Source organism: Oncorhynchus masou, chromosome 1, assembly GCF_036934945.1.
Source record: "Oncorhynchus masou masou isolate Uvic2021 chromosome 1, UVic_Omas_1.1, whole genome shotgun sequence".
NCBI lineage: Eukaryota > Metazoa > Chordata > Actinopteri > Salmoniformes > Salmonidae > Oncorhynchus > Oncorhynchus masou.
The window spans coordinates 12985023-13011471 of NC_088212.1; the positions used below are offsets into that span (position 1 = coordinate 12985023).

The 26449-nt window shown below is 42.9% G+C and overlaps 1 protein-coding gene across 2 annotated transcripts; it reads left to right on the forward strand.

Annotated features, from left to right (window-relative positions):
- Window positions 1–418: 418 nt before the first annotated feature.
- Window positions 419–22714, forward strand: LOC135517885 (MAP kinase-activated protein kinase 5). Of its 2 annotated transcripts, none has more exons than XM_064942605.1 (14): window positions 419–589; window positions 3953–4026; window positions 7470–7545; window positions 9190–9287; window positions 14578–14686; window positions 14957–15046; window positions 15230–15325; window positions 15403–15483; window positions 18347–18534; window positions 18717–18837; window positions 19344–19474; window positions 19970–20085; window positions 20214–20318; window positions 20653–22714. In XM_064942605.1, the coding sequence occupies exons 1-14, from the start codon at window positions 554–556 to the stop codon at window positions 20745–20747; spliced, it is 1416 nt and encodes a 471-aa protein (XP_064798677.1). In that variant the 5' UTR covers window positions 419–553; the 3' UTR covers window positions 20748–22714. The 2 variants fall into 2 exon arrangements, with proteins under 2 accessions (XP_064798677.1, XP_064798762.1); XM_064942690.1 differs by having other exon boundaries at window positions 19973–20085.
- The last annotated feature ends 3735 nt before the right edge of the window (window positions 22715–26449 follow it).

Below are 26449 nucleotides of genomic sequence, written 5' to 3' on the forward strand. Positions count from 1 at the left end.
ACAACACAACGAAACCCGTGCAGAAGAGCCACATTAGCGAGTAGCCGCTCATTTGACCGGTGCTTGACGCGTGTCCTGTAGCTAGCTAGCCAGCCAGGTGCTCAATCATATCACTCAATGGCTATATATACACCACTCTTTGTCCCCCACTCAGCGCCCTACCAAAAGCGGTGAGTTTGCCTATTGGATCCCTTCCACCTTACGACTTTTCAGACAACCCATTGGGACTTTGTCGCTCTACGTGGTCGCCACAGCCAAGTCAAGACTATCTGAAAAACTTGGAGGCACTGTAGCAATGCTGGAATGAGGCATCTCGCCCCGGCTGGATGTCTTCAAGTCGGGTTACCGAAGTAAACGCATTCAACTGTGGCTTTTTGGCCGAATATCAAGCGTCATCCATGGCCTGTCAACAGTAGCTTGTACCCGGTAGGGGAAACGTTAGCTATTTAACATTAACAATCGCTGTTAAAGGTCAACACCCTTTTGTTTTGATTGTAAACTGTGAAAGAACTTCAAAACAAAAGTTAGGACTCTTCTATCACAGTGGAACATCATGTCGGAGGATAACAACGCAGACATATTCATCAAGGTAAGGGTAAATTTGAAGATGGCGCAACTGTTTGCATGCTGGATGTGCTGCTAATGTTTTTATAATGCATTGAAATAAGTGTCAATTGACTGAAGTGTCCGATTGTATTTCATAGGCAAGTCAGTTGCTTAGATTTTAGAGTAAGTATTTTGGTCCTCTTTGTACGTTTACTGTAGTATTTTAGCGGTGTTGGAGTGTTAAGTACGTATACTAAAACTACACTGAACAAAAATGTCAAAGGTAACATGTCAAGTGTTTTCATGAGCAGAAATAAAATCTCAAATGTTCCATATGCACAAATATTATTTCTCAAATTTGGTGCACAAATGTGTTTACATCCCTGTTAGCGAGCATTTCTCCTTTGCCAAGATAATCCATCCAGCTGACAGGTGTGGCATATCAAGAAGCTGATTAAACAGCATGATCATTACACAGGTACACCCTGTGCTGGGGACAATAAAAGGCCACTGTTTTGTCACACACAACAATGCTACAGATGTCTTGAGGGAGCGTGCAATTGGTATGCTGACTGCAGGAATGTCCATCAGTGCGGTTGCCAGATAATTAAATAGGAATTTCTCTACCATAAGCCACCTCCAATGTCGTTTTTGAGAATTTGGCAGCATGTCCAAACAGCCTCACAACCGCAGACCTCGTGTATGGCGTCGAGTGATTTACTGATGTCCCATGGTGGGGTTATGGTATGGGCAGACATAAGCTATGAATACAAATGCATTTTATCTATGGCAATTTGAATGCACAAAAATACCATGATGAGATCCTGAGGGCCATTTTTGTAAGGTATGTGTGACCAACAGATGTATACCTTTATTCCCAGCCACGTTTAATCCATAGATTAGGGCCTAATACATTTATTTAAATTGACTGATTTCCTCATGAAAAGTAAAATCAATGGAATTGTTTTTATATTTTTCTTCAGTATAGTAATTAAACAACATTTTGCAGTTTGGCAGCAGTTTAACTAACTAAATTCAAATCTTGAACGTATTTCCAATCGTCAATTACTTTTTCGCCCTGTAGCTAAGCAGTATAGCTAATTACTGGATCTACACTACTACCAAAAAAATATGGGCGAAGTAGGCAAGAATTTACTTTCCCTTCATCAGACCTGACTAATTCCCACTTGAAATAGTTTGTTTTAATATGAGAAATTACATTGTTAACTTCAGACTACAGTGACCTGTCTTGCAGTTTGTAGTGTATGACCTCTCAGATTTTAAATACTACTTTTCACAAAGTAGTTTGAAAAGTAGTTCACTACAGCCAAAATAGCTTTAGTTAAGTAAACTACCTTTTTCTTAAGGATTAATTTAATGATACTGAACTTCTTCCAGTGTAAAGTAATTGGCAGCATGGTAAACTATTTTCAGAGTAGCTTTCTTAACACTGTATTTTAGAAGCAATGTCTAATGCGTAACATGCTGTCACATATCACCTCATTTTAAAATGGAAAACGGTATTCTTATGTCTTGTAAGAGCGAAGAAAGAATTAACTTTCCATGTGTATTAGTTACATGAAACCAGCCTCATTTTTGTTTTCCCTGCAACACAATTTAGTGCCCCAAGTTGTCTGAACTCTGCTGGGTGTTGTTTATAGAGCCCCATGGTGGTGGTGTCATAATACCCATAAAACCTAGTGGTCAAACAGGGAAATGGTTCCAATTCATTTTTCCACCAATTGTTTTTCCCATAGGGGATTTTAGAAACACTTAAAATAAGGGCTGTGTTTTGTGTTTCTAAAATCCCCTGTGGGGAACAATGAATGGTGGAAAAAGTGTTGGAACCACTTCCCTGTTTGACCACTAGGTTTTATGGGAATTATGATTCATACTGTGGCACTATATGTAGGTTTCTGTTTAAACTTATAATTTGTTAAATAACCCTCAAGCTCTCATCACCATGAATATGCAATCACATGACCCATCTATCAATGTGTTTTTTTTTCTTTAATTTGCTATGTATCAGAACAACCTTTTGTACTTTTTACTTGGAGGTCCTTTTTCTGGAATAGATGAATGAGTTTGACATTCAACCTCTGAAATGTGTCATGGTCAGAATCCGGTGTAACGATCAAGCACCCTCAAGCTCAAGTGAGTAGGGTAGATGCTTTTAGCAGGAAACACTCCTCTGTATTAAGGATATATGCCTCCTTGTGAACCTTCTCTCCAGGTCTGTCTTAAATGTTATCCAGCCAGTCTGTCTGGAACCATAATCATCCCCAGACAACCCCTCAGATGCCTGGCCTAGTCGCCCCTGCTCTTGGCGGCTACTCTTAGTGTGTCAGTGGGCATCCATATCAACCATAAAATGTGTTCCAAGTGGCCGGTCAGAATGTGCTAAGGATGGGAGGAGGCCCAGGGGAGAGGGTCGTTTTCCATTTGAACAGCCACAAAATCAAAATTGGCTATCGTAAAAATGTGAAAACAAACATTTAGTCTCTTAAGGTTAGCAGTGTGATTCAAGGTTTGGTTAAAAATCTGATTTTAAGAGAGTATAGAAATACTACAATTGTTTACTAGTGACAACAAGAGGTGCTGGCTGTTTGGAATAGCCTAGCGCAGAGAATTGGAACACAGCTTGGGCCAAAAAGCCCCAAGGGCTATATTGGCCCGCTAGACTGAACAGGAAAATGAAAGGTTTTAAGTGACACTTATGGAGTTTACCTTAAGCGCTTAGGCTTTTTTGTAAACAACTCTTCCTAGCTACTTGCCAAATACACCCTTGCTTGTCATAGGATATAAATGGTTGGACCAGAGCCCAGTGGTACTGGATAGGGGTCATCTCTGGTCCAAGAAAAGCCTCTGAGTAATTGGTATGCATTATGACTATGGCCATGAGTGTATACACAACAAGAGCTTGACCTACAATTTTACAATATTGCTAACTGTGAACAGGGATGCTGATGCCTTCACATGTTTTCTGTGTGAAATGTTTCCAGATGCAGGACTGATCAAATCAAACTTTATTTGCTACATACTGTTTTCACTGCTACCGCACGGCAAGCGGTACCAGAGCGCCAAGGCTAGGACCAGAAGGCTCCTCAACAGTTTTTACCCCCAAGCCTTTAGACCTCTGTGTAATTCATAAAAATCGCCACCGGACAATTTACATTGACCCCTCCCTTTTGTCCACTGCTGCTACTCGCTGTTTGTTACCTATGCATAGTGACTTTGCCCCCACCTACATGTACAGATTACCTCAACTAGCCTGTACCCCTGCACACTGACTGATTGGGGGCCTTGAAAGTAAAAAAAAAAAAAAACATTTATACTTATAGCTATTTATCGTTTTAAAGGTACATGTAATAGACCCAGATGCATTTTTGATTTTTCCCTCTCTTAGGAAACCTCCATCTTGGAGGAGTACAACATCAACTGGACACAGAAGCTCGGGGCTGGGATCAGTGGACCTGTTCGGTGAGTGTTGTTCTCTCATAGTTGGTCCTATTGAAGGGTTCCCTTTGCCATAGCCAACTCATTTGTGCAATGTAGGAGATGCATAAATATGATTGCATAAACCCAGATGAGGTTCAACAGTTGTCCTCCAGAAGAGTCCCGTGCTTTTAGACTGGATTGGAGATGGTGGTGTCACCTACACTTGTTAAAGGTCGTATTACTCAGTGTGTTTACAGTGGCGCCTGCCCTGGCAGCACCAGAACCCTCTCACCCCATTGACCCGGTCGGTGTGGCAATGTGTCATCTCTGGACGGGGCGTTAGTGTCAATGTGTTTGGGATACACCTCGTCAGCTGTGGAGGGAAGTTCCTCCAACATTCTCATGTTTAGGGAATTGGACTTGCGTTGAATTGCCTTCACCTCAAAGGCTGTCTTCCATTTTCCTGATTCATCTTTGGCCAGGCTACTCGTTTCAGAGGGGTATACTACGACGCCAGCTAGATCTTTTCAGGGTTTTCTAAAGCTAGCCAGCTTCAGTTTGCTTTAAATTTCACCTCCGGCTTCATCCATGTTACGGATGTGTGCATTTATCATGCACCCGCTGTTAACTCAAGCCAGCTTGTAACTGCGCGTTCGTGTCGAGCGTGGGTAGCTGAACGCCAAACTCTTCATTGAGACCATGCTGAAACGGCAATCCATGGTCGAGTCAGTGCCATATTTTCATTTTTTGTTGTTGCTGAAAATGAAAGGTTATCCTGCAAATTCAATGGGGAATAGGCTACTAGAAGTGCTGTCATTCTTTTATGAATAAATTTGTTAATCTAGTGTTTGGTGTGCTAATCAATGCACAGACCCCCTTTCCCCACTCTTATGGCTAAAATTATAATATTAAGACCTAAAAGTAAAGTTTTACCACGTGTGATGTTTCAAGTGCATCCTGTCATTACTTAATGTGTAGTGACGCATTGGGCTGGGAATGTCACGATAGCGCCATACTTATTGTGATTCAAAATGCATTGCAATTTGATGTTCCAAAGTTATTACTCCACCATACTGTAGTTCTGCTGCAGATGGATGAGAGAAATGAGACGTTTTGATCAGTCATGGTAATAAAAGTGCTGAAAACAAATTGGCTCGCTCTTTAAAAAGAATATGGAGAACAAGCAATGAAGGAAAAATACTGGAGATTTGGTGCATGTACTAGTGATATATATACTACTGATCACTTAGAAATGTCCTTGTTTTTGAAGGAAAAGTGATGATCAGCAATACAGTGTAGACATTGTTAATGTTGTAAATGACTATTGAACTTGAGGTGTCTGTCTCAAACTAGACACTAATGTACTTGTCCTCTTGCTCAGTTGTGCACCGGGGCCTCCCATTCATTTCTATTCTGGTCAGAGCCAGTTTACGCTGTTCTGTGAAAGGAGTAGTACACAGCGTTGTACGAGGTCTTCAGTTTCTTAGATATTTCTTCCATGGAATAGCCTTCATTTCTGAGAATAAGGATAGACTGATGAGTTTCAGAAGAAAGTTCTTTGTTGCCATTTTGAGCCTGTAATCTAACCCACAAATGCTGATGCTCAAGATACTAAACTAGTCTAAAGAAGGCCTGTTTTATTTCTAAGTGACCCCAAACTTTTGAATGGTAGTTTATTTGACTATTTTTAACATTTTGATTTAATAAAACATTGTATCAGTCATCTTCCTAAGATATGGTCTGAAGAGTGAGGGGAATATAATTTGATTGAGCAGTGAGTTGAGGACCAAAAGTGGAGCTAGCCTGCCCCGGAGTAGGTTAGAGCTGGTGGCGTTGCCATAGAAATGTACCTGGCTAAAAGGTGAGGCACCTTTGTGTCGACTGTTATCTTGAGTTGAACATGGAATTGACCGACGTTAGCTCGCTAATTCTTCTTACTCCAGCTTCATAGTACACCCCTCAGTTCTTCCTGAGCGAGTCAATTGTTACCTAGGCCTTGCTTGATATGATTGGCCTTATCTTTGGAACAGCTGGTGTGACTCAGACTCCAACAGATTTCAAAGTACTGGGTTACTGTTTGTAACGGTCTAAGTCCTGGGTGGTTCACCTTTTGTCATGGTCTTAAGGCACACACAGCGCACCTAATGTGGATCTAGTATTTGTCTGCTGATAATTCAGTGCGCTGTGTTTTAGGGACCACCTACTGTAGATGTATGATTTCCCACAATTTTCATGTGATTCTACATGTAAAATCGGTGTGCACTCTGTTCGCAAATTACTTTCAGAGGTGTTAATTACTCTCTGCCAGCAAACGCTATTGGTATGTCTGAGCCTTAAGTCCTCAGCGGCCCGCCGTTCGTCATGGTCTACTGACACACAATGAACACAAGCTCTTGCGTGCCGCAAAACCTTAGTAATTGATTCAGAATGGAGACTCATTGCTTTCTATATAAGCCATCTATAGCTAGATACTGTAGGTATTACTAGTCTGTCTTTGCTCTCTCCTTCCCATTTGTTGTTCCCGTATCCCTGTTCTTCTCCTCTCATACTCTTTCTGATGCATCAGGAATTTCACTCCCCCTGTTGAACTTTGGTCGAAGCCTATCCTGGAGGAACATTCTGCTATGTTTTATTCTTAGTGTAATCTGAGTTTAGGAGCAGAGGTTATGGTTTGGATAGAATGTTTGTCCTCAGTGAGAGGCTGGTACTGGTATTAAGCCTACTCTTATTTAACCTAATAACGGCATGGACCACCATTAGTGCTAGGGCTGGGAATTGCCAGGGACCTCACGATATGATATTATCTAGTTAGTTTGGTGCCAATACGATATGTATTGCTGTTCTTACGGTTCTTTGTATTGTATTTTGATACTGATTTTTGTGATTTGTTGTTCTGAACATATTGCTGCTGCAGAGGGACAAGGGAGAGCAATGAGGAAAATCAGATTTGATCGGTCATGGAAACAAAATGGCTCCCTGCTGGAGAACAAGCTATGGAGGAGAAATGCTGGATTTTTAATACGATATTGTCAAACTGAAACAATATGTTTTCAAAAATATCCTCTCTAAATTAAAATATATCTTATTTATTTATTTTAACGTGTTTTATTTCCCTTCACTAATTAGCTCTAGGGCTGCACAATATGGGCAAATTATGTAATAGTGCATTAAAAAATTAAATGCATTTGATTGCTTTTTGCAGTTTTTATTTAGATCAAACACTTTGGTGAACTGTTGGGATCATGGAAATTAAATGTGTATTCCAATTCATGATTGGTGGTTGGCATGACAACTTATGGTAGGAACCAAAGTGTTGGTTGGATTTCTCAGGGGACCATTCTTACATTTTCAATGTTGCAATTTTTTTGCTGCCTCTTGCGATATTAAAATTAGCTAACTTGTGCAGCCCAAATTGGCTCCATGAAAAGCTGACTCACTGTTGTTATATTGTCTGATTTCTTATTTACATTTCTCTTCCTCAATAGAGTTTGTGTTAAGAAGTCGACTCAGGAACGACTGGCCTTGAAGATCCTCATTGATCGTCCCAAGGCCAGAAATGAGGTTTGAACCATTGTTTTGGTTTTATGATTGTCTTTTGTTCGCTTTGTCCTTGTCTGTGTGTCATCTCCACTGTTATGCGTCGTCTGTTTCGTCAGTGTTGCATCTGCTGTGTTGGTCTAAGTCCCAAATGACATCCTATTCCATATAAAGTGCACTAATTTCGACTAGGGCCCATGGCGCTCTGCTCAAATATAGTGCACTATATAGGGTTTCATTTGGGACATAAGATGCAGTCCAATATATTGGCACCCTTGCATGAAACACTTAAATAAATAAATCAATCTTAAATAATACATTTTTAAAAAACTGTTCCAGACCAACTTTTTTTTTTTTTAAACAAAAATTACTATTTTTCACTTCGAAGTAAAGGATGGCCTTGACTAAGTTATTTAAATTCTTGTTTACTGTCTAATTTCTCACCTGTGTTAAGTTGCAGGTGCCAACATGGTAAAAATAGCCATTCAACTAGTTTTGAAAAGAGAACTGAACATTCTGCTCCCTTACATTCAATTGTATAGTCAGTCAGCCACTAAATGTCATCACCAGCCCACTACTTACTATTAGATAAAGAACCTCGCCAGAGTAGTGAACTACGTGTTTCAGCTAGTAATTTAATACATTTCTGCTCTAGTTTGGTGGTAGTTGAACTAATTTCAAAAGTTTTTAGTGGTTTCAGTAGTTAATAACTTTTTGTTGTAGCTAACTACTGGAACTACGTGCTACATTTTTTGCTAAAATACAATATGGCTCCATGAAAAGCTGACTCACTGTTATATTGTCTGATTTCTTAATTACATTTCTCCTCCTCAATAGAGGCTTAGAACTATAAGTTAAGTATAGCTGTAAGAAATCTAAGATGTGTCAAATTATATTCAGCTCCTGGCTCCAGCTATGCGTTTAGTTTTCCCACTTGTTAGCCAATTGGCTAGATGTTAAGATTCTTGGTTACAGTAGAGACATTCAGTTCTCTCCTGGATCAAGATCCCTGTTGCCAAAATAATTTTGTGCGTTGTCATCCCCCTCCAAAAATGTCATGTTGTTTAAAAAAATACATGCGCCACTTGTGTGCACATTCAATAATACCGTATACTATATATGGTACAGAGACGGTATAAAAATCTGGATACCACCCATAGTGACTCCAGAGTGAGCTGTTCTTGCAATTTGTCGTCTGACATAACTAAAATCGGATATGGTAATTTTTCACGAAGTTGTTTGGATGTAGTGAACTACTTTTTGCAACTTTAGTTAAGTAAAATATGTTTCCTAAGGGTAGCTTTAGTGTAGCTTCTTCCAGTGTGAAGTAATTGGAAGCTTGGTAAACTATATTTTCAGAGTAGCATCCCCAACACTGTACCTCGGCTACCTGCAGTTGTCCAGCTGTGCGAGGTGCAGTTGAAACGAGCTGCCCCCATCACAGCAGCAGTGTCCCATCAGTGCAACGTGCCCTTGTCAGCTCTGAAGGGCTACTTGGCCTATATGTTTCTGCAAGGAACGCTGAAAAATAAGTCTGTTTCTGTAGTTTTGCAGATGGTTATCTGCTCTGTTTGTGTGTATCAATCGTGAAAGACTGTCTGCCTCTGCTTAGCCAGACATGGTCAGTGTCACCAGGTGTGTTTTAACTCTTTGTTCTGTCTGATTCAGGTGCGGCTTCACATGATGTGTGCCACACACCCCAACATCGTGCAGATTATGGAGGTGTATGCCAACAGTGTGCAGTTTCCTCACGAATCCACTCCAAGGTGAGGAGGAGCAAGCCAACTGTACCAGTACATACAGCACGTCATCACCTAAAACCCTGTGAATGCCACTCATATTGCTACATACAGTATTAATGCTTGTGCACTTTGTGTACTTTTACTAAAGTGGTGGGATATCAGTTCTTGCCCACAACAGTTAACCCTTATTGAGTCTTGTATTAATCCTCGTTCAAGGCATAGATCAAATGGCACAGTTCTAAGCTATCTTGTACTGTATGTATACCATTTCAAGCCAACCCCAAGGCCATTTCATATAGAGGGTTAGCTACTGATCATAGCATTTTTGTGTTAGACTTCATCTCATCTGATATCCCGCAGCTGTGTCCATGGAATGATTCATGTGAATGTCAGAAGCTTGATTTCAAATGTTTCTTATTATAATTCTGATTTCTCTAACCAGTGCAGTGATTTAGATAATTACTGAGACGTCGTTTAAAGTCTACCAGACTCTCTCTGAATGGATATGTTTTTAGTTCTGACAGTCATGTAATGTGTTCCTTTAACTGTTAGCTCCGAGGGTATTGTCAGTAGTAGTGCACCCCATAGGGAATAGGGTCCCATATTCCATACGGTACATAGTGAACTTGTTTCAACCAGAGCCCTGAAGGTGCACCCCATAGGGAATAGGGTGCAATTTGCGACACGTAGTAAATTTATGCATTCAAACAGAGCATGTTCCTCTGCATTGCTGCTCCTCCTCCCAGGCTTCCTAATGTACACATACATTAATTACATGACTTCCTGGTGTAGTTGAGCCTCTCTCTCTCTCTCTGTGTTGTCCTTTATCCTCCGTCAGATTGGCCAGGCGCTGCGCGTCAAACATATCATTGTAAAATGATGTGTGTTAATATGGAGTTGGTCACCGCTTTGCTGATATAACAGCCTCTACTCTTCTGGGAAGGCTTTCCACTAGATGTTGGGACATTTGCTGCGGGGACTTGGTTCTATTAAACCACAAGTATTATTTAGGTCAGGCACTGATGTTGGGCGATTTAGGCTCGGCTCGCTGTCGGCATTCAAATTCATCCCATAGGTGTTTGATGTGGTTGAGGTCAGGGCTCTGTGCAGCCCAGTCAAATTCTTCCACACCGATCTTGACAAAACATTTTTGTGTGGACCTTGCTTTGTGCACCGTGGCATTGTCATGCAGAAACAGGAAAGGGCCTTCCTTTCCCATTTGGAAGCACAGAATCATCTAGAATATAATTGTATGCTGTGGCATTCAGATTTCCCTTCACTGGAATTAAGGGGCCTGAACCATGAAATCAGTCCCATTATTCCTCCTCTACCAAACTGTACAGTTGGCACTATGCATTGGGGCAGGTAGCGTACTCCTGGCATCTACCAAATCCAGATTAGTCAGTTGGACTGCCAGATGAAGTGTGATTCATCACTCCAGAGAACGGTTTTCCACTGCTCCAATGGCGGGGAGCTTTACACCACTGCAGCTGGCACTTGGCATTGCTCATGGTGATCTTAGGCTTGTGTGCGGCTGCTCGACCATGGAAACCCATTTCATGAAGCTCCCGAATAACCTTTATTGTGCTGACATTGCTTCCAGAGGCAGTTTGGAACTGTAGTGAGTGTTGCAACCGAGAACAGACTTTTTTTATTTAATTTTTTTTTTTGCGCGCGCGCTTCAGCACCTGGCGGTTCTGAAATGTGAGCTTGTGTGGCCTTACACTTCGTGGCTGAGCAGTTGTTGCTCCAAACGTTTCCACTTCACAATTGCAGCACTTATAGTTGACTGGGGCAGTTCTAGCAGGGCAGACATTTGATGAACTGACTTATTGGAAAGGTGGCATTCTATGACTTTCAAAAATTGAATTGCTGATGTGTCTATCATAAAGAACTACAAATGTTGATCTGGACGAGACTGCCGAATTGATGCAAAGGTAAGAATCTCTGGATTTACTATCTAATGTTGGGTAAGTGTCGTAATGAATAAATTGGCAAAATGTATTTTTTAAATGGACAATTCTGTGAACGGTCTTGCGCAAGTTTTAAATTTATATTCACCTGTTAGCAAAGGTGTCAGCTCGAGATGCCGTGTAGGAGCTTGCAGGGATTTGTAGTTTTCCATGTTGTCTACTTTGATGGTAACTAGTATTTTCGAATCAGTGTAAATGGAGTGGACTATATTGATACATTTTTACACGGTTTTCAAAACGTCACTCCGGTGTAAGCCTACACGAAACACAGCCCTTATTTGAAGTGTTTCTAAAATCCCCTATGGGGAAAAATGATTGGAACCATTTCCCTGCTTGACCGCTAGGTTTTATGGGTATTATGACACCTCCACTGTGGGGCTCTAATCCTGTTAGGCTGAGAGATGATTTAAAAAAAAATTTATTTCACCTTTATTTAACCAGGTAGGCAAGTTGAGAACAAGTTCTCAATTGCAACTGCGACCTGGCAAAGATGAAGCGTAGCAATTCGACACATACAACAACACAGTTACACAGGGAATAAACAAAACATACAGTCAATAATACAGTAGTACAAAAGAAAACAAAGTATATATACAGTGAGTGCAAATTAGGAAATAAATAGGCTATGGTGGCAAAGTAATTACAATATAGCAATTTTATATATAGCAATTAAACACTGGAATGGTAGATTGGCAGAAGGAATGTGTAGGTAGAGATACTGGGGTGCAAAGGAGCAAAATAAATAAATACCAGTATGGGGATGAGGTAGGTAGATAGGCTAAGTACAGGTGCAGTGATCTGTAAACTGCTCTGACAGCTGGTGCTTAAAGTTAGTGAGGGAGATATGAGTCTCCAGCTTCAGTTATTTTTGCAGTTCGTTCCAGTCATGGGCAGCAGAGAACTGGAAGGAAAGACGACCAAAGGAGGAATTGGCTTTGGGGGTGACCAGTGAGATAGATATATCTTTACCTAGCAGAGACTTGTCGATAACCTTGTAGATAACCTGTAGCCAGTGAGTTTGGCGACGAGTATGAAGCGAGGGCCAACCAACGAGAGCGTACAGGTCGCAATGGTGGGTAGTGTATGGGGCTTTGGTGACAAAACGGATGGCACTGTGATAGACTGTATCCAGTTTGTTGAGTAGAGTGTTGGAGGCTATTTTATAGATGACATCACCGAAGTCGAGGATCGGTAGGATGGTCAGTTTTACGAGGGTATGTTTGGCAGCATGAGTGAAGGATGCTTTGTTGCGATATAGGAAGCCAATTCTAGATTTAATTTTGGATTGGAGATACTTAATGTGAGTCTGGAAGGAGAGTTTACAGTCTAACAAGACACACAGGTATTTGTAGTTGTCCACGTATTCTAAGTCAGAGCTGTCCAGATTATTGATGCTGGACGGGTGAGCAGGTGCGGGCAGCGATCGATTGAAAAGCATGCATTTAGTTTTACTTGCGTTTAAGAGCAGTTGGAGGCCACGGAAGGAGAGTTGTATGGCATTGAAGCTCGTCTGGAGGTTAGTTAACACAGTGTCCAAGGAGGGGCCAGAAGTATACAGAATGGTGTCGTCTGCGTAGAGGTGGATCAGAGAATCACCAGCAGCAAGAGCAACATCATTGACGTGTACAGAAAAGAGAGTTGGCCTGAGAATTGAACCCTGTGACACACCCATAGACTGTCACAGGTCCAGACAACAGGCCCTCCGATTTGACACACTGAACTCTATCAGAGAAGTAGTTGGTAAATGATGTGGAAGAAATATAGCTACAGGGTCCTCTGCCTCACTGAAAGCCTATTCTCATAGACTGAGTGCTAATAGTCTGTATTTGGCCATATAAAGAAAGCATTATTTAAGCATTGTTAGGTTACTAATCTTTTGATAGTGTCAACCATATTTTGAAGCAAAACATTAAGCCTAGTTTTTCTCATTGTTGACTAAATCAACTAGATTTAAGTTTGTGGTTAGTCCTATGGACTAGGCTCATGAGCCATTTACGAACTTGTGACATCCTTCTGAACCCTAGTGTCTACCATTGTTGTTTTTCAAATTAAGGAGTTGGCCTTTTAATTTGACAATTCAACTTGGTATTCAGTATCTGATACCACGTTAAATTGTAAAATTTAAAGACCAACTCCTTTATTTGAAAAACACAATTGCTCGACAATGCATGTGATATCAAGAGATGTTTTCTGAGTGACCTAAATATTGACTGGTTGTTATAAAGCTCTCCACTCAAAAATAAGCTTCAAGCTGAACCAGATTGCAGGCATTGGTTATCAGTCAACCTACCAGGGTATTTATTTACAAACCGAAAAGGAACAAGATCATCCATGTGTAATGACCACGTCTTCACTAATGCTGCAGAAATCTGGTCTAAAGCGGTGTCCACACCCATTTGGATCTAATGATCATAATATCACGGCCATATCTAGAGAAACCGAAGACTGGACCTAAAATTGTGTACAACCTGATGCCAGACTTGAAGCATTTTCTGAAATTGCATCTTCTGGTTGCTGATAGGCATGTGCCCATCGAGAAACTTGTTAGATGAAATCTCCATGGATAGATAATGAATTGAAAAGCTGTATGGATGAGGCAAGGGGAAATGAGTCTGACAACATACAGTAAATAAGTAATAATCTCTGGAGTACCTTAAATGAAATTCTAGGCCTTCATTGAGGCAGATGGCTTGTTCATGACAAAACCCTTTGATAATGCCAACCATTTCAATACATTTTGTTGATCAAGATTTGCAAAAAATAGGCATGACATGCAAACACTGAGCCTTCGTATTCATGCATATTAGACCAAATAATGAAAGACTAGCACTAGTTTAGAGTTCTGTAAAGTTGGTGTGGAAGAGGTGATAGAAAAAATAATAATCTATAAATAAGCACAAGTCACCTGGTACTGATAACCTGGATGGTAAATTGATAAGGTTGGTAGCGGAACACATTGCCACTCCTGTTTGCTAGATCTTCAATTTAAGCCTAGAAGACAGTGTGCCCAAGAGTGAGCCAAAACTCATTCCGCTCCTCAAGAATAGTAAAGCACCCTTAAATGGTTCAAACATCCAACGAATCCAACTGTTGCCGGTACTTAGCCAACTTTTGAAAGAAATGGTGTTTGACCAAATGCAATGTTATTTTACAGAAAACAAATTGTATTATGTATGTTTTTTTGTCTTTGTTTCTTGTGTGGCCCCAGGATGAGGATCCTAATAATAAAATACTACTAACTAATGGAACAACCAAATTCAAGCTCTTCCCCAGATTTGAGTAGATAACAACTCTCTCATTCATTCCTTGTCTACATCTCTTTTGGTCTTTCCCTCTATCAGAGAGAGGTTACTGATCGTCATGGAGATGATGGAGGGAGGTGAGCTGTTCCACAGGATCAGTCAGCACAAACACTTCACAGAGAAGATGGCCAGCCAGGTCACGAAACAGGTACGCCTTCTGTCTGTCTAGTGAAAACACAAAGGTCCCATATTCCATACGGTACATAGTGAACTTGTTTCAACCAGAGCCCTGTATGTGCACCCCATAGGGAATAGGGTGCCATTTGCAACACGTAGTAGATTTATGCATTCAAACAGAGCATTTTCCTCTGCATTGCTGCTCCTCCTCCCAGGCTTCCTAATGTACACATACATTAATTACATGACTTCCTGGTGTAGTTGAGCCTCTCTCTCTGTGTTGTCCTTTATCCTCCGTCAGATTGGCCAGGCACTGGAACACTGTCACTCACTGAATATTGCACACCGAGACCTGAAACCAGAGAACCTGCTCTTCAAGGATAACTCCCTGGTGAGGAAATAGATGGGCTGACTGAAGCGCGCACACACTGCTCTTAATACAGGTGTCTAGTAATAGGCTGAAACCAGCATGTTGCAAGAGGAGAATCCCCTAAACATTTACACACATCCTACTTGAAAATGCTCATATGCTCATCCCTCTTTCTGGTCTGTCGTTATCCCTTTCCTGTTCAAGGATGCACCGGTGAAGTTGTGCGATTTTGGATTTGCCAAAATCGACCAGGGTGACTTGATGACCCCACAGTTCACGCCTTACTACGTTGCACCTCAGGTAAGGGTACTCTCCTCAGATTTGACACCAAGTTGGGGGAGTATGAAATGGTTCAATCAGTCTTCTCCTCACTCTAGGTACTTGAGGCTCAAAGGCGACACCAGAAGGAAAAGTCTGGAATAATACCTACCTCACCGACCCCCTACACTTATAACAAGGTGAGCCACTACCCCTCCCCCTACACTTATAACAAGGTGCCCCCCCGCCCGTTCTTCTCAAGCGCTGTCAGGTTGGATGGGGAGCGTTGCTGCACAGCTATTTTCAGGTCTCTTTAGAGATGTTAGATCAGGTCCAAGTCCGGGCTCTGGCTGAGCCACTCGGACATTCAGAGATTTGTTCCGAAGCCACTCCTGCATTGTCTTGGCTGTGTGCTTAGGGTCGTTGTTCTGTTGGAAGGACCTCATGCATCTCTCTGCACTTGGCTCCGTTTATCTATCCCTCAATCCTGACTAGTCTCCCAGTCCCTGCCGCTGAAAAACAATCAAATGTATTTATAAAGCCCTCTTTACATCAGCCGATGTCAAAGTGCTATACAGAAACCCAGCCTAAAACCCCAAACCGCAAGCAACGCAGATGTAGAAGCACGGTGGCTAGGAAAAACACCCTAGAAAGGCAGGAACCTAGGAAGAAACCAAACTGAGGGGTGGCCAGTCCTCTTTGGCTGTGCCGGGTGGGGATCATAACAGTGCATGACCAAGATGTTCATAGATGACTAGCAGGGTGAAATAATAATTATCAGTTGTTTGTAGAGTGTGCAACAGGTCAGCACCTCAGGAGTAAATGTCAGTTGGCTTTTCAGTGTCAGACAGTAAGTGTGGTAGAGAGCAAGTTGCAAACAGCAGGTCCGGGACAAGGTAGCACGTCCGGTGAACAGGTCAGGGTTCCATAGCCACAGGCAGAACAGTTGAAACTGTAGCAGAAGTATGACCAGGTGGACTGAGGACAGCAAGTAGTCATCAGGCCAGGTTGTCCTGAGGCATGGTCCTAGGGCTCAGGTCCTCAGAGAGAGAGAAAGAATTATGAGGGGGCATACTTAAAATTCACATAGGACACCGGATAAGACAGGAGAAATACTACAGATATAAGACTGACTGACCCTAGCCCCCTGACACAAACTATTGCAGCATAAATACTGGAGGCTGAGACAGGAGGGGTCGGGAGACACTGTCGTTGTCGTCCGAAGATACCCCCGGACAGGGCCAACCAGGCTTGGATATAACCCCACCCACTTTGCCAAAGCACAGCCCCCACACCACTAGAGGGATATCTTCAACCACCAACTTACTACTCTGAGACAAGGCCGAGTATAGCCCACAAAGATCTCCCCCACGGCACGAACCCGAGGAAGATCACGTCAGTGACGCACCCCACCTAGGGTGGGGATGGAAGAGCGCCAGTGACTCAGCTCATGTGATAGGGTTAGAGTCAGAGAGGAACCGGCCAGGCAGAGACGACAAGGGTGGTTTATTGCCTTTCCGTTCACCTTCACACCCCCGGGCCAGACTACATTCAATCATAGGACCTACTGAAGAGATGAATCTTCAATAAGGACTTAAAGGTCAAGACCGAGTACATCTCTCACCTGGATAGGCAGACCATTCCATACAAATTGAGCTCTACAGGAGAAAGCCCTGTCTCCAGCTGTTTGCTTAGAAACTCTAGGGATAATGAGCCCTGCGTTTTGTGACCGTAGGGTAGGTATGTACGGCAGAACCAAATGGGCGAGAGAGGTAGGAGAAAGCCCATGTAATTCTTTGTAGGTTAGTAGTAAAACCTTAATCAGCCCTAGTTTTGCTTCACCGTGGGGATGGTGCCACCATGCTTCACCGTGGGGATGGTGCCACCATGCTTCACCGTGGGGATGGTGCCACCATGCTTCACCGTGGGGATGGTGCCACCATGCTTCACCGTGGGGATGGTGCCACCATGCTTCACCGTGGGGATGGTGCCACCATGCTTCACCGTGGGGATGGTGCCACCATGCTTCACCGTGGGGATGGTGCCAGGTTTCTTCCAGATGTGATGCTTGGTATTCAGGCCTGAGAATCTTGTTTATCATGGTCTGGGAGTCCTTTCGATGTCTTTTGGATAAGTCCAAGCGTGCTGTCATGTGCTTTTTAATGAGGAGTGGCTTCTGTCTGGCCACTCTACCATAAAGGCCTGATTTGTGGAGTGCTGCAGAGATGGTTGACCTTCTGGGAGGTTCTCCACTCAGTGACCATTGGGTTCTTGGCCACCTCTCTGACTAAGGCCCTTCCTCGATTGCTCAGTTTGGCTGGGCGGCCAGCTCTAGGAAGTCTTGGTGGTTCCAAACTTACAATTAGGAATAATGGAGTCCACTGTGTCCTTGGGGACCTTCAATGTTGCAGAAATGTTTTGGTACCCTTCCCCAGATCTGTGCATCGACACAGTCCTGTCTTGGAGCTCTTCGGACAATTCCTCATTGCTTGGTTTTTGCTCTGACATGCACTGTCAACTGTGGGACCTTGTATAGACAGGTGTGTGCCATTCATGTCCAATCACTTGATTTTACCACAGGTGGACTCTCATCAAGTTGTAGAAACATCTCAAGGGTGATCAATGGAAACAGGATGCACCTGAGCTCAATTTTGAGTCCCATAGCAGAGAGTCTGAATACTTATGTAAATAAGATATTCCCTTTTTTTTTATACATTTGTGAATATTTCTATAAACCTCTTTTTTGCTTTGTCATTATGGGGTTGTGTGTGTGGATTGAGGGAAAACCAATATTGAATACATTTTAGAATAAGGCTGTCACTTAACAGTGGATTAAGGGAGCGGGTCTGAATACTTTCCGAATGCACTGTATAACAAGGTGATGCACTACCTCAGCCACAATGAGACATTATTCCACCAATGGCAGCATATTTCCACATTATGCAACATATATCCACTAAGGACATCAGTGTTTGTAGGGTTGTCACGCTAACTATTCTCCTTTCTCGCTCTCCCTCCATCCCTATGACTTGGCTCGTTCACTGTCCCTTGCTGTGCGTGAAGAGCTGTGACCTGTGGTCCATTGGGGTGATCATCTATGTGATGCTGTGCGGCTACCCTCCCTTCTACTCCAAGCACCACAGCCGCACCATCCCCAAGGACATGCGCAAGAAGATCATGACGGCCAGCTTCGACTTCCCCGAGGACGAGTGGAGCCAGATCTCTGAGATGGCCAAGGACATTGTTCGCAAGTACGTCCCCACAGCAAGCTTTACTGTGTGTGCTAACAAGATAGCATGGTTCACGAGTGATGGTTTTGCCTGACAAACAATGTGGACTGCCAAACCGGGGCTTTACTCATTCTGTGTTCTTTGGATTGAGTGAGGAGGGTTTGAAGAATCTGTTTCACTAGCATTACTTCCTCTCTCTGTAGGCTGCTGAAGGTGAAGCCTGAGGAGAGGCTGACCATCGAGGGGGTTTTGGAACACCCCTGGCTGAACTGCACAGAGGCTCTGGACAACGTGCTTCCTTCCGCCCAGATGATGATGGACAAGGTGGGCCTGGATGGATAGACAGCGTTTATGTAACGCTCTCTTTCCCGTTAGTCTCAAAGCGCTTTAGATAGACCCAGTAATACTTACTACAGGACTCTGCAGACAACGCCTTTGCTGCCTTAAAGGAATACTTTAGGATTTTAGCATTGAGGCCCTTTATCTACTTCCTCAAAGTCAGATGAACTTGTGGATTCTATTTTGTCTCTGCGTGTTGTTTGACGGAAGTTGCTAACTATTGCAATTATTGACTAGCGCTAGCAGATACCATAACCTTTGAGTCATTGCGCTAACACTAATTAGCATTGACTCGCAAAACTACCTCTGACTTTGTTCATACCGGACACAGACATAAAAATGGTGTCCACAAGTTCATCTGACTCTGGGAGAAGTAGTAGGATTATTGCCAAAATCCTGAGGTATCTCTTTAATAGCAATGATCAGGGTGTAAAATTTTGCCATGTGACCCTTCCTCTTTCTGTCTTTTCCTCCTTCCCTCCCTCTGCCAGGCGGTGGTAGCTGGGATCCAGCAGGCCCATGCTGAACAGCTGGCTAACATGAGGATACAGGACCTTAACGTCAGCCTCAAGCCTCTCCACTCCGTCAATAACCCCATCCTGAGGAAAAGGAAGCTCCTAGGGTCTGTCTTGTTAAATTCCTGTCTCTCTATGTAGTCACTAATTTAGCTCTATAGTGGAGAGGGACTTTCTGCTGAGAACAGCACTGCTAAACAAAATGTGTGTCTGGTATATGGATCTCCTGACTGTGTGGTGGTGGTGTCTGGATCTCCTGACTGTGTGGTGGTGGTGGTGTCTGGATCTCCTGACTGTGTGGTGGTGTCTGGATCTCCTGACTGTGTGGTGGTGTCTGGATCTCCTGACTGTGTGGTGGTGTCTGGATCTCCTGACTGTGTGGTGGTGGTGGTGGTGTCTGGATCTCCTGACTGTGTGGTGGTGGTGGTGGTGTCTGGATCTCCTGACTGTGTGGTGGTGGTGGTGGTGTCTGGATCTCCTGACTGTGTGGTGGTGGTGGTGGTGTCTGGATCTCCTGACTGTGTGGTGGTGGTGTCTGGATCTCCTGACTGTGTGGTGGTGGTGGTGGTGTCTGGATCTCCTGACTGTGTGGTGTGCTACAGCAGCAAGCCGAGTGATGGCTTCTTCATCCATGACCCAGAGAACGGCGGTGAGAACTCCAACGTGGCCCTGGAGAAACTACGAGACGTCATCGCTCAGTGTATCCTCCCACAGGCTGGTCAGTCCACAAACAAACATATACACACACTTCCCATCAACCAACACAGATGTACAACTTCCATTTAACAGGCATACATGCATGCACACAGTGAGCATGGTGAAACTGTGTTTGGTTGTGTGTGGCAGGGGAGAATGAGGATGAGAAGCTGAATGAGGTGATGCATGAGGCTTGGCGTTTCAACCGGGACTGCAAACTGCTGCGAGACGGGCTGCAGGGCCTCAGCTGGGACGGTAAGCATAACATACTGCATGGATACAGCATTCAATGCAGAGCAATGGCAGCGAGCACATACAACAACACTCATTTCTGTTGGGAGGGGGATCCCCAAATGAATGTGAAGTTCTAATTCATCAGTTAGTAACCTTTGCTGGCTCAATGTTGGTTAAAATCGCTGTCTCTGGCTGATGTCAGTGGAAACATACATTTACTTTTTAGTTATGTTTTTTACTACAAAACATAAACCCTCCATTTTCACATGTTGGGTGGCGTAGGATGAATTTGATAATGATTTTTTTTTTTTTTTCTGGTTTTGGTCAACGTTTAATTATTTGGTCTTCATTGTAGGACGGGCCTTTACTGACAAAGTGGATCGCTTGAAGTTGGCTGAAATAGTGAAGCAGGCCATAGAGGTAAAGACACATTTGCAAGACTGTCAGTAGCAAGTGCTGTCTTACCTTTTTTGTAGCGTTTTATTAGAACAGTTTTTAGCCAATGACTGTAGAGGCATTTTTATGTGACTTGACATGCTAAAACCTATAGCATTTCTTTTCATGTACTCACTTGCAAGACTATTGTACAGCTGTAGATATTCAAGAGGACTTGTTTGTACTATACTGTTTTTTTATGAACTGCAAATAACATACAATCCTTATATATTTTAGTTTTTGCAAAAAAGAAATACTTAGTTTTTTTTCTGTACCCACTGGGAGGGAATTTTTCCAAGCTGCTTGACCAGGATGTCCACAGTGATGTGTTTTAATCTCACTTGTTTTTATTTGATTCTTATTTCTTTACCTTTTAACAATGCTAAAAATAGTATTTATTTATCAAAGAAATCCTTATTTTTGACCATGAAGCCAAATGTTTAAGTCTGTCTGTTGAACAATAGAGGCTCTAAAGCAGACCCGAGGAACTAGGTCTAAGCTCCGTTTCTCCACCCACTGGGTGGGTGGTTTGTGTTCCAGGGAGGGGTAGGGAGTGGCCCCTCAGTGACAGTGTGAGGTTCACTGGGGGGGGGGTTCTGCTCTCGAATGACAGAAAATATTGAAACGTGCTCTTCAATCTACTGGATATCAGCAACAGTCAACAGTGCAATAGTCATTTAAGGCATGTGCATAATTTGTACATATGTTGTATTTACATTCATATGCATACATTTACATGTTATATAATATGTATATTTATGTATGTAAAGTATTATTCATGGCTAATGTGGACCCTCCCCATTTCTTCCTGTGGTAATGAGTACAGAGCATAGTACACCAAACTAAACTGATCAAAAGAGGCAATGCAGGTTCTCTAATATAGTACTTGACTATTTGATAGTTGTATTTGTTTTCCTATTTAAACATTCTCAAATGTATACATTTGAACCTTCCATGGATAAAGTCTTAGCCTTGCTTGCACATGAGGCGAATAACGTTTATTTCCTAATTGTTTCGATTTTCTTCAAAATCGATGAGCTGAATGCATCGACTCCGTTTGTCCAAGATGGCATGTGCTCCTCTCACATTCAAGTGTATTGGGCAAGGGTTGGTGCAATGGAAATGCATATTTTGCCATTGTAAGACTGTTGCCCTACATTTTTATTTGGTCAAAACAATGACTGCAAGCATTTCTGTGTATGTCATTTTGTTTGTTTTGGAGGCCTATCATGAATCAATGCTGAAGTTGTCCTCCAAACATCTGCAACATGAATGTGTCATGGCTGTTAACTGTTTCATGGCAACATATAGCCTCCTAACTCAGGATAACAATGCATTCATAATCACAAATAACACTTGCTCATCTTTGTGTGAAAATACCCAATGATACAAAGTTTCTTCAACGCACAAGATCAGGGCTCGTATTCAGAAAGCGCCTGTTTCCTCTGCCCAAATCATCTGAAAGGCTAAACTGACCCTGATTGGCCCTCCTACACTATGAATACAGGCCCTGATGTCTAGACTGGTTTTATATCCTCTGCTGCCTGAGAGAAATATTAAGAGTGAGATGGAGAAAAGGTACTATTCTCCCTTCATTTGCGTTTTGTACATGAGCATATAGTCAGTCACCTGGAAGTGAGAATTTAAATAGCTCCTATTCGGTAGCTGGAGAGCATGCCTCGTCAGACACTGTTGAAGTAGTTCCTAAGTCCATATCTGCAAAAGATCCAGGCAGCACCTATGGTTGCATCTCAAATGGGTCCCTATAGTGCCACTATAAAAACTTGCCAATGCTATTACATCCTTCTCTGTTCCATATTTCCTCCGGTTGTCTCGTATGTACATGCATACGTTAAATTAAAAAAAGTTCATTGGGAACAAGGTCCAACCCGAAACATGACTTCAGCTGTTAACCCAACCCTTCTGAATTTGTGTGTGTGTGGGGGGCTGCCACATTTGGCACCCGGGGTGTAAATTTGGGGGGGGGGTGTAAACTATCTAGCTCAAGGGCAGAACAGATTTTTCACCTTGTCGACTCGGATTCGAATTAGCTACTTTTCGGTTATTAGCCCAACCCCTCTTAACCGCCAGGCTACCTGCTGACTCCATGGAAGATTTGTACCTTAATCGGTATTCTTAATTTCCTTTTGTCCTCTTGGGAATGTCATGAACATGCTGACTATTTGTATTAAAGGAATTATTTGCAACCGTAAGAAGCGTGAGTTATTCAGGTCTGTGTTGCTATAATGCGCATATGCGTTCATCATTTCAGAGCAGCGCGCAACACATCCGATTTTAATCACACCCTTTCAACAAACTACTTAAAATATTGTTAGTCCACATTTTGTCAAGGTTCATGTCTTTCTCTGCAATGGCTGTGTTTCTAACCATTTCTTATTATTCTGTTTTGATTTCCACACAGCCTGCTGTGTTGGCGGTAGCGCTCTGCAGGAAACTATCCACATGACAAGTGTCTTGTCATTAGCGCGGCGCTCTTCACGGAGATGAGGGGAGCGGCAGATCATTTCTCCCTCATCTACATTGTTAATGACTCTGGAGTAGGTAGAATGCTAATACAGACAATTAGTCAATCCTTGGTGCATGCCCAACACTAATTACCAACGCTGCCATTTAATCGCCCTCCACTGCTCGTGTTCTTTCAACTCATTGTCGGCTAATATTACCATTCCTAATGGAGATGAATGGGCAAACATTGGGTTGTTTTGTAATGGACAATTTGCTGTGTAAATAATAATTGCCCCTTGTCAACAGTTTTTATTTGTTCAACTACGTGCAGTGTATACCGCGTATCACGTTTTCCATCAATCCTGTGGTGATTCTCTCAATGTAGGCACCCTCTGTGCACACCACAAAATGCTGTGAGCGTACTGACCTCTACCCGCATGTACAACAGAATGATTAGACACACTTGAAATACTCCAGTCTTAAATGGATGTGGTTTATAGCCTTTTTTTTTTAAGGAAAGACAAATGTTTCTAAGTTCTATTAAGGAGGTTTTTGGTTAGGTCCAATTCACGCACTTATCAAGAGAACATTCCTGGCCAACCCTACTGTCTCTGATCTGACAGACCCACCAGTGGTGCAGATGAAATGGAGAGAGGAAAACAATCGGTGTCAGTTCTGATGGTATGGAGCTGGAGAATGAGGGCCAAGGACCGGAATGGTAGTGGAAAGACGCGCGAGATTGTGATACAGAAAGCAATGGAGCATCTAGTAAAGAAGGCAAAAAGAGGGCCATAGTAGGAAGCAAGTGTGTGTTGGAGTGGAAAGTGGTAATGGTGTTTGAGGCCACAGGACCTCGTTTACACCCTATCCAACTAGCTACTGCTGTCAAATTAGCTTGGTTCATTGGAAATGGCAGATTGTTAATATTTTGTGGAAGCCAGGCTCAGCAAGCGAAGATTCTGAAAATGGAAAAGCTGAAGGGGAAGATTAAATGCCATGTCCCTGGTGATTATGCTAGATTGAGGGGAGTCATCACTGTGGTCCCAATATCTATGTCCATAGACAGGGGTGCAACTTTCACTGGGGTCGGGGGGGACAGGCTATGCTTTAGGACCTTGAGGACGCTTCTGAGTAGTTGGGTATGTCCTCCCCCACACTTCTAAAACTGAAGTTGATCCCCTGTCCATTGATAATAAGGGAGGAAGAGTGAGGCCAAAAGGTTGATCAGTAGGAAAGAGGGTAAAAGAAGTGAAAGCCTATCAGTGCTGCTGAGGATTGAGAAGGTTTTGATTGGAAAAGTAGAGAGGATTTGTCTCACCCCCATTGAGGTGTAAAGGAAGGAAAATATGTGCGGAGGGGCACATGATTACGGTGAAGGTTAAGTGTTGTAATAGGGGGGGGGGGGCGTATTGCAACATTTGATGGATGCCAGGCTCAGGGATATAGAATTAGTCATGGCTGCTCCTGTACTAAGTGGACCTAAAATGATTGAGACAAAGATGAATGGAGCAGAGATCCTTGATGAAAACCTTCACCCCAGTCTGAGGTTCTGAGAGCAGGTTAACCTTCCAACAGATCAACAACCCTAAGCACACAGCCAATACAACGCAGGAGGGGCTTCGGGACAAGTCTCAATGTCCATGAGTGGCCTAGCCAGAGCCCGGACTTGAACCCGGTCTAACATCTCTGGAGAGACCTGAAAATAGCTGTGCAGCAATGCTCCCCATCCAACCTGACAGAGCTTGAGAGGATCTGCAGAGAAGAATGGGAGCAAATCCAGGTGTGCCAAGCTTGTAGCGTCATACTCAAGAAGACTGCTGTAATCGCTGCCAAAGGTGCTTCAACAAAGTACTCATTTTATTTAAATTAGCCAACATTTCTAAACCTGTTTTTGCTTTGTCATTATGGGGTATTGTGTGTAGATTGAGATGAAGAAATAATAATAGTTTAGAATAAGGCTGTAATGTAACATTTGGAAAATGTCATACTTTAAGGCACTGTAACATGTCATTGTTTTTGCAGAGGAGATGTTGAGCAGTTTTACATCTAAGATGTTTGGTACAGTTTCTCAATAGAAAAGTGCATGAAAACAACGTCTCTTTTTGAATGAGAAGGCTTTATTGAAGAATCTCTACTGTTGACCAATTACCAATGAAGAGGCATAGGCTTCAGCTTGCCTCTAACAAAAAATGTTTTGTGTTCCCTAACAGCTCACCCAAAAACTTGCTGAAGCCCAAAACTAACAAAAACCTCAATGTTGTCACATGCACAAACTCTTCCGAACTGTTTAGGCTGCGAAGCATGCAGACGGCTTTAATCAACGTCATCAGCGGACGGGGAGCAGTTGTGTGGTAACTGCCCTGCTCAAGGGCAGAACAGCAGATTTGTCCACCTTCCTGGCTCTGGGATTAGAACTAGCAACCTTTTGGTTACTGCCCTAATGCTCTTAACTGCTAGGCTACCTGCCAGGGCTCCCAAGTGGCGCAGTGGTGTAAGGCACTGCATCTCAGTGCAAGAGGTGTCACTACAGTCCCTGGTTTGAATCCAGGCTGAAGGCCTACCCCAGGTTTGGCTGGTAAGTAAGAATTTGTTCTGAACGGACTTGCCTAGTTAAATTTAAAAAATGTATTTAAACCACTATTGGAAGACATTTTGTTTACCAAGTAATATGAAATCTAAAAGAGAGGGGGGGGGGTGTGGTGTCAAAATAATTGGCACCCCTCTTTTCAATACTTTAACGACCTCCCACTGCCTTTTTCTAAAAATGTTTTATGAGATTAGAGGAATCTCACAGATTTTTCCCAGATCCTTGATATCCTCTGATGGACTGCCCTCTTCAATTGCAATCACAGTTTTTCAATGGGGTTCGAGTAGAGAAACTGATTTTAAAGTCAATTAACTATTTCTTTGTGGATTTGTATTAGGACTTGCGTTATTGTCTTGCCAAGTGCGAATCCAAGTGCCAATGCCATTTAGCACCGCCTGGAGTTTGATATGGTCAGATCACATGACATGAAAATGGAGCTCTGTGCTGTTGGTTATGACAGGATCCCCTCCCCTTGCACAGTGGTGTTGGCTGTTGATAGGATGCCCTCCCTTTGCACAGTGGTGTTGGCTGTTGATAGGATGCCCTCCCTTTGCACAGTGGTGTTGGCTGTTGATAGGATGCCCTCCCTTTGCACAGTGGTGTTGGCTGTTGATAGGATGCCCTCCCTTTGCACAGTGGTGTTGGCTGTTGATAGGATGCCCTC